At 34.4% G+C, this 9,003-nt stretch overlaps 1 protein-coding gene across 1 annotated transcript; it reads left to right on the top strand.

The window, feature by feature from the left end:
* Positions 1 to 7,795, top strand: LOC111191768 (integumentary mucin C.1). The gene is made up of 4 exons (XM_022667654.2): positions 1 to 139; positions 1,751 to 1,814; positions 2,680 to 2,997; positions 5,304 to 7,795. The coding sequence occupies exons 2-4, from the start codon at positions 1,772 to 1,774 to the stop codon at positions 5,348 to 5,350; spliced, it is 408 nt and encodes a 135-aa protein (XP_022523375.2). The 5' UTR covers positions 1 to 139; positions 1,751 to 1,771; the 3' UTR covers positions 5,351 to 7,795.
* The last annotated feature ends 1,208 nt before the right edge of the window (positions 7,796 to 9,003 follow it).

The raw sequence follows: 9,003 nt of genomic DNA, 5'->3' as shown, positions 1-9,003 counted from the left end.
GTGGTGATGGGGCTGGGTGGGATGTGGTGGGATGATCTACGGTGGGAATGCTGTATAAAAGTGCAGGAGAAGAGAGAGCAAACTTCACACTGAACCAGTACCCAGAGAGTCAATCATACCCACCTGCTCCAACAAACAGGTCAGTTCATACTTCAGCAGGAATATAGTGTGAGATTCTATATTTAGTAATATGATGTTGTTTAAAGTTATGAATTTGATAAGTGATAATAGTGCACATGTTCAGATAGAGTTTATTTAATATTGTTATGATGTTTCTATATTTATTATCTTTATAGAGACTTTTTTTGTTGTTGATAAACTGCTAAAAAAATGATCCCACTTACATGCTGAATACATTTAATTTATGTATTATATATCTAAAATAAGTACATTTTCTTAATTTAATCCTAAATATCCAATTCTGATGATCAGATGATCATTAAAATAGTATACATTGATTTATATTCATTAAAATGATTTGCTTAACATTGCAATAACATTTATCAATACATTTATCATTTATCTATCATCAGTTCCCCAAATCAAGTAAAAATCAAGTAAAAATAAATAAATGCTAAGTACAGTTATTAGTTTATAAAGTTCAGCAGGAAAATTGTGTGAGATTCTGTATTTAGTAATATGATGTTGTTTTAAGTTATGGATTTGTATAACTTGATAAAGTGATAACAGTGCACATGCTCAGATATAGTTTACATATTATCTTTATGATGTTTCTATATTTATTCTCTTTATAGAGACTTTTTATGTTGTTGATACACTGCTAAAACAGATTACCTAGCAAGTAGGATCCTTTACTTGTTAAATAAATGTAATTCATGTATTAAATATCTAAAATAAAGTACATATTCTTAATTTAATCATAGATGATAGCAAATATCCTGATAATCTGAAATCCTTTTTCAGATTACCATAATGATATTATATGATTATTTATATACAGTTCCTCAAATCAAGTAAAAATAAATGCTAAGCTGTAAGTACAGTTACTGATTAATAATTTTTTTTATAACAATGTAAAAATGAGAAATATAAAATGACAAGGATTCATCTGGCTGATAAATATATATATATATATTGCTGTGTATAATTACAGTATATTTAGTTATATAGTAAAACAGAGCTTCTATTTAGAACTATGACTTTCTTTAAACATTAATCATATTATGCTCTGTTCTACTAAAACACTGATGATGACGATGATAAGAGTGCAATGTCTCAATGCCTCTAGTATCTTTATCATGGTAATTATTACATGGATGCAAATATATTATGTGACCTAATAATTCCTGAAACATTGTGTTACCATAGTTTTGAGATAAAGTAATATATTTTAGATACATTTGAACTGAAAAAGCTATCACTGGTTTGCCAGAATTTGTGTATTAATACACTTAAAACCTGAGAAGACACATGTAGATTTACTGGTCATTTCTGCCTATATTTGTGTTTTATCCGGTCCTTGTTACCACCACTGTAAAAAAAAAAAAACAGTTTTCAGCTTAAAATCAACCATTCTTCTTGACTGTTAATATGAACCACTGAATTCTGCACAACATTTAAGGAACTGTGTTTAAATCCTTTTTAATAAACTAAATGAAAGGGTTCAATTTACAAACATTTAGTTATCTTTTGTAAAGTGAGTAATTATAAAGTTTTTTAAGGAGCACATTTAATATATTTCGTTTTCTGACACTTTCTACAGTATTCCATATTTAAAATTTTATTTTAGGAATTCTTGCATCTTGGAGCTATGTCTGTAAACCTGCACATCTTCTCCATTCTGCTCGGAACAGGTAAGAACGTTCAGGTGATTCATCTGGTTTATCTGATTTATTGAGCTGTTATCTTTGTGTGACAGCTGGTAGTCTTTATACACTGACTACAGTCAATGTACTGAACATTACAGTTGTCCAGTTTTATTGATATACAGCTCTGAAAAAATAAGAGATCACTTCAGTTTCTGAATTCGTTTCTCTGATTTAGCTATTTATAGGTATATGATTGATTTCTCCCAAATTCCAAATAAAAAAATGTCATTTAGAACATTTATTTGCAGAAAATGAGAAATGGCTGAAATAACAAAAAAGATGCAGAGCTTTCAGACCTCAAATAATGCAAAGAAAACAAGTTCATATTCATAAAGTTTTAAGAGTTAAAAAATCGATTTTTGGAGGAATAACTCTGGTTTTTAATTACAGTTTTCAAGCATCTTGGCATGTTCTCCTCCACCAGTCTTACACACTGCTTTTGATAACTTTATGTCACTCCTGGTGCAAAAATTGAAGATCAGTTTGGTTTGATGGCTTATGATCATCCATCTTTCTCTTGATTATATTTCAGAGGTTTTGAAAAGAAACTCATCATTTTTAAGTGGTCTCTTATTTTTTCCAGAGCTATATTTTGGCTGATGGATTGCATCAAGTGATGAAAAAATAAATCCCACCAAAATATCATATTACATATTACTACAAGGTTTTTTATTAATTTAAATTACAACTAAACTAAAACCTAAGTATTATTTGTAAATACTGACAACAATAACAGCTGTTTTGATGTTATAGTTATCATTATTGTTTAATCAGAATCTGTCATTTTTACTTGACCAATGTACTTGTGACTTTGGTAATGCAGCTCCAGCAATGTTTTTTTTGTATTTAGTATTGCTGCCAGCAATTTTAAATAGGACAGAAGCTACTGCCCCTCCTACTGTGGACACTACCTCAGTACCATCAACCACTCTCACACCGACCACTGTAACCACGGAGCCCTCCACTGCTACTGAAACACACACAACCACCTCCACAACTTCAGCTACTCAGACCAGTACTACAGGGGTCAGTTCAGAGACTGCCCAGACCGCCTCCACCAATTCCACGGCAGATCCTGATGGTGAGGCACAGGAGGGCGGAAGTGGGTTGACCCCTGGAGAGGTTGCAGGAGTGGTGGTGGGGACCATCGCTGGAGTCGCTGCATTGGGTGAGACAGCTCTTCTGCTCTGTACAAAATTAAAGTGCTGAAAATGAATGATTTATCTGTATCTAACACTTCCAGTTCATCATGGTGTAATATAAAATAAAAAAGTATTTTATTTTTTATTAAAATGTACCCCTATTAAAGTCACTATATTTATGTTGGATATTCGTAGCGGTTAAACATTTAGATAATTGTACATTTTCAAAACATTTCCAAAAATATTTAACTAAGGACTTTAGGAATTTAATTGTAAATAGTCAGTAAATAAACAATAATGTATTTTTCATCAAATTTAACAAGCTTTTCATCTACTACTTATTTGCCATTTATTCACTCTTAGTCCTTGTGCAAAAATACTGGTCACACCCTGCCATAATCATATCTCCTCTGACCTAACCTTAGCAGCACTAGATGTATATATTTTTACTTTATTATATTTTTACTATTTTTTATATTTTTTCTGTAATCTTTTTTATATATTGATTTCTTATTATTTATTTATATATATTTCCTGACCTGTGCTGCTGTAACATTGCGCATTTCCACATTGTGGGATTAATAAAGGATTATCTTATCTTATCTTAAAATTGACCAATAAGATAAACAATTTCATCTAAAATTGTCACAATTATTAGCTAAAGTAAATGTTAAATAGTCCAAACTATATAGTCATGATAAAATATCAAGGTAATTAAAATAATTAGAAATGCATGACAAGGAAGAGTAAAACATTAACAAGAGTAACATTAAAGAGATTAAGCTGGAAAACATTATTTCTGTGTAGAAACTCTGTCAGAAGTTTTATAAATATGATAAATAATAAAAAAAGTAAAAAAAAAAAAATATTGCCAAAAGGCACAGTATTCTGATAATGAACTACATGTATTTTGAGGCTGCAGGTTATACGAGGACTCGTTGTGTGTTGTAATCACTCGTTATCATGAGCTGGATGCAACAGATGGAGATTAAGTTGAACACGGACAGATTCTGTTAATTCAACGCCATTTGGCCCTATATAGAGACTGCATTAGGCAACTCATACGCTCTGAGTTTTATGATGCCAATAAAGAGCAATATCTTTTGGATTCTTGTTTAATGACAAACAAATCAATGTACAGAGTTTACTACACCTTCCCAGCAACCAAACACATTTATATCCCAGGCACCTGACATTTTTTTCACTCCTGATCATACACTATATGGACCTACACTTTACAGCGGAGATTATTTACGACATCCAATTCTAAAACCATAGTTCAGCTCATAGCAAATACTGAGTCACTGCACAAATAATGTCTCTAAAGTGCTGCCACTATGATCACGAGATCACTGGTTCGAATCCCGATCATGCAGCTTGTCATCAGCTGCCAGAGCCCTGAAGAGCACAACTTGCCTTACTCTCTCTGGGTGGATAGATGATGCTCTTTCTTCCCACTTCAAAGGGTGATGTCGATCAGCAAAATACGTCTGTGAGCTGATGTATCGGAACTGAGTCGCTGCGCTATCCTCCGAGTGCGCTGTGATGCTACTAGGCAATGCTGCATCATCAGTAGTTCGAAAAGAGGCGATGTCTGACTTCACATGTATTTCGAGGAGTAGTTTGCTAGTGTTCATCCTCCTGGTGTTGAGGCTTTACTAGTGATAGAAGACATATAGCTGAGTAAAAGCTGAATTTGGCCTAGCTAAATTGGGAGAAAATGGGAAAAAATAGAAATAAATAAATACAAAAAAAAAATAATAATGTGAAATATTAAAACAAAACAAGTGCAAAGCAAAACCAGCTATTACTATGTCTTTTACTACATAAATTATGAAATATATGCAATGTTTCACTCAACTGAAATCTTAAACTAAACGTTTTTTGTAAAAAAAAGAAAAGAAATAACAAATAATTATAGTTATTTATATCCACTTTGTTTTACCTAATGGAAAGTGTTTGTATTTAAGATAATTTCAGTGTCAGCTTAATTAATGATATTCTAATAAAAAAAAGTGGCACCTTTTCACCTAAAATGAGATAGAGAATCTTGTTATGAAACGACAGTAGGGTATTAAGATCCATAGTAAATCATTGTACTTTTACTTTTAATACTTTTAAAGTACATTTGAAGGTAAACCCTTTTTGTAATTTTACTGAAATAAAGGTCTAAAGGGAGGACTTTTACTTTTACTATAGTAATATTTTACCTTGGGTATCTCTACTTTAACTCAACTTTTCAAGTTTGAACATAAATCCTTCTTTTCTTTCTTTCTTTCTTTCTTTCTTTCTTTCTTTCTTTCTTTCTTTCTTTCTTTCTTTCTTTCTTTAGGTGGAGGAATATTTGCTGGTTTGAAGTTCAGTGGGAAGCTGGGCTAGCCTCATCACTTCTTCACTACCTAGAGCCTTAAGACTGAAAGCAGTCCGTTTCTAACAGAAGAATACTGGAGCTGAGGGCAATGACATGAATGAAGATGAGTCTCATCCAGGATCTGATGCACTATAGACACCTTTAATTGTTAGAGTTTATATGAATAATCTTTGATCTGCTATAAATTAGGCAATAGGATGAATGGAGTGCACAGAAACAATAGTCATTTGCTTCAAGTATACAGGGGGTTTGGCAGACAGTGAATTTTAGGGTGCTTTCACTCCTGCCTTGTTTGGTCCGGACTTTCAGACTTTTCAGTTTGGGTCTGAGCCCAAGTAGCAGGTGTGAAAGGGGGTGTGAACCACAATTTAGACCAAAGGACCAGAGTCTGATCTGACCCAAAGAAGTATTCTCAGTCTGGATCTACTAACCCATGGTGTGGTTTATCTGTAGTGTAAAAACACTTTTCTAGATGGTTGTTTTAGACCAATTACAGGAATTTGAGTCAGTCTTTAAACAAACCAAAGGAAAAAGAAATTGGTGTTGTGCCGAAATCTGACTCCCCTTGGTTGCCAGGCGCGTCATTCAGTAGTATGAACACAAACACTGACAAAGACTGGAAATTCAGTTATTTACTGTAACAGTAGATTAATACTTATTTAAAAACAAAGACACAAGCCATGTTGCGAACTCTGGGCTGTCCTTCCAGGTGTGAAAATACTCTTAGACATAAGCAGTGGAGGAAGGGGACATCTTATTTTTTTTAAATGAGAAGGTGTAGGGGTGTATCAAATAAAACTGTTTGAGAATTGTACCAGAAAAAACACAGTGTGCTTTGTGTCAACCACCCAGCACTATTTTTTAAAAAAGACATTAAAACTGAGTTCTAATTTAATTAAAAGTCAAAGAAAAAGATGTTTTTTCGAAGTGGTTAAAATGATGTATATGTTTAGACATATTTTTATGTACAGTTTTAGCTGAAAGTTAAAATTAAAAGACATCTTATGTAGCTAAGGTAAGGATGTCTTCTTAACTTTAAACACTATGTACATGATATAGATACATTTTAAAGTTGTTTAAACTTAAATATCCACAATACATACTCAAAATGGGTCAGTTTTTCAGTGTGGTAATGATGCACACTATTATCCTACAAATATACACATTTATAACAGAGATTGGTCTAAGGCAAGCATGTGCTTCTGTTTCTATAAACCCCACTGCAAACTCAATGAAGGCGGTCTGAGACGCTTGGCCTGGGAGAAGGGGATGGTTCTTCTATTCCTGACAAAGCTGAACATGTCTATCAAGTTGTCAAATTGAGGGTCTCTGGACTCACCTGCTCATTTTGTAGCCACATCCCCTTCTGCCAGACCAAGCGTCTCAGACTGCCTTCACTGAGTTTACAATGTGGCCTGAAGAACAAGAAGCAATGCAGAACTTCCTACTAAATACTTATACTTAGTAGGTCTAGTAGGTGTAATAAACAGTAAAAGTGCAGTTAATGTATATTATTATGTAACAATTTCCATTTCCATCAAATTACAGGATCAGAGCTGATTTTTTTTTGCTTTGGTTGCCACTGAGACAAGCCAACACTTCTAGTATGATCCATTTAGGTTTTGTAAAAGTTTCAAACTTAGAACCAGTCAGTTTTTGAGGGTGGTAATGATAGATATTATCATACAAAAACCTGCCAAACCTGCACTATAAAGATTAGTGTATAGTATACTGTATATCTTGTAGTAGTATTAGTGTGTAGTACACAATTAGAATGCAGCCATGGCCTAACAAGATTCACCCTTCTCCCATAGCTTGTGTTTAAAGTTGTTTCATTGTCTGCCAAACCATTGTCTTTTTTTACGAGTGTTTCCTTACTTTCAAGACAACATGTTTGGGTCCATATCAGCCAATATTTAATAAGGACTCAGTTGGCTTTCCAAATGGCTTTCCATTGTTACAGCTCACCTTAATATCACATGGGTCCCATCTAGGCCCCAGTGTATAACTCAGATGGGGCCCATGTTTAGCACCTCTGGGCCCATCACTGTCATCTATATCGTCACTGTCCAATGAAAAACAAGTACCGGTATCTCCCAAACAGACACTGTAAAGGAGAGAGATATAACCTTCTGAACTTTCAATAGAAGTCAAAGTAAAAATAAAATTTAAATTGGTCAGTTCATCAACAAATTATGGCACAGTGGTATGTAGTAAACTAAAAATCGACAAAAATTGAGATACTTGTTTTTTATTGGACAGCGACGATATGTGAGCCAGCAAGGATCTTGTGGACAAAGCTTTCTGGTGTCCAGTTGAGCTACCCATACAGGCACCACGTGAGCATGTTTTCTGGGATAACGCAAAGCAAGGGCATCATTGTTGTTTAGCAGCCTGATACAGGCACAGCAATGAAAAACATTTTACATAAAATTTATATTTGTATAAATATATATTCATTGTTTTCTGTTCTCTGTTTCTTGGACTTTGATACGATCAATATGAAGCCAGATGGACAGCGGGCATTTATGATACATCAATCAGCAGTGATACTGGGTGTAAAAAATGTATGGGAACAGGAAAGAGCATAACAGTGCTAGAGATATGAATGTGTGTGTTTTGTGTGTACGTGTGCACACAATTACGTGAGTGTAGAGTTGTATAATGACAATTATAATACAGCCCACAGATGTTGGTAAGGACAGCTCTCTCTCTCTCTCTTTCTCTCTCTCTCTCCCTCTCAAAAAAGAACAGTGCATAAAATATTTAGCCCTACTCTCGTAGAGCAGCTTTCTAAAGAGAGTGCAGCTTAATAATAAATTTTGTTCCTTGACTGCCAAAACAGTCAAACAGAAAGAGAGGAAGAGGAACCGACTCCACATTTAAAGGATTACTTGGACGAAAGATCAAGTTGGTACAGTTAAACTGCAAATTATTAAAAAAATAAGATTTGTAATAAATATGCATAAGTATGTGGGATGTTACTTAACACTACTTAACTTAGCTCAACATGGTTTAAGGCAAGCATGTGATGATTTAAGCACTGCTAACTATTTGATTTGCACAATCACGGTATATAAGCATGAACACTATGCTTCTATTCCCATCTGTTCTATAGAAACAAAGCCAAGCATGTCCATCATGCTGTCAAATTTGTGACCAGAGACTGAAAAGTAAAAAAACAGAGCTCTCTAGGCTCAGACTAGCCTGCTTATTTGGTAGCCCTATCCCTTTTCTCCTAGGCCGAGAGTCTCAGACTGCCTTCATTGAGTTAACTTAATGAAGAATAACTTAGAAACTGTGCTTTATAACTGTGGTGGTTATGTGGAGCAGTGTGTGTGTGTGTGTGTGTGCGCATGTGGGGAAAAGGTGGCGGTGCTGCAATAGAAGAGGAACAGCAAGTGACCAGAACAGGAGTTAGATTGCAGAGGATTGGGTTACTAACGCTAGTGGAGGCCTCGTCTTCTCTTCACACACAGATCACCTGTCCTCAGCCTGGAAACCTAATCTGCAGAGTCACAGAGAGAACACACACACACACACACACACACACACACACACACACAAATAAAGTAGCCTAGCAAAAATAACCTGAAAAAACAAGTACTGAGTTCCCTTCTTTTTAAGGTACTTTCATTTCTGTTTCAGGATGCTTTTAGCC

The sequence above is a fragment of the Astyanax mexicanus genome, chromosome 1 (assembly GCF_023375975.1).
Source record: "Astyanax mexicanus isolate ESR-SI-001 chromosome 1, AstMex3_surface, whole genome shotgun sequence".
NCBI classification, from domain to species: domain Eukaryota; kingdom Metazoa; phylum Chordata; class Actinopteri; order Characiformes; family Acestrorhamphidae; genus Astyanax; species Astyanax mexicanus.
The sequence above is the reverse complement of the archived record's forward strand: the minus strand, read 5'-3'. Positions and strand labels throughout refer to the sequence as shown.

Bases quoted from the DNA above. Each gene is read 5' to 3' on its own strand.
- LOC111191768 (XM_022667654.2), top strand. From the start codon at position 1,772: ATGTCTGTAAACCTGCACATCTTCTCCATTCTGCTCGGAACAG. The intron at 1,815-2,679 runs GTAAGAACGTTC...TTTTGTATTTAG, and splicing joins CTCCATTCTGCTCGGAACAG to TATTGCTGCCAGCAATTTTA. The intron at 2,998-5,303 runs GTGAGACAGCTC...TTCTTTCTTTAG, and splicing joins CGCTGGAGTCGCTGCATTGG to GTGGAGGAATATTTGCTGGT.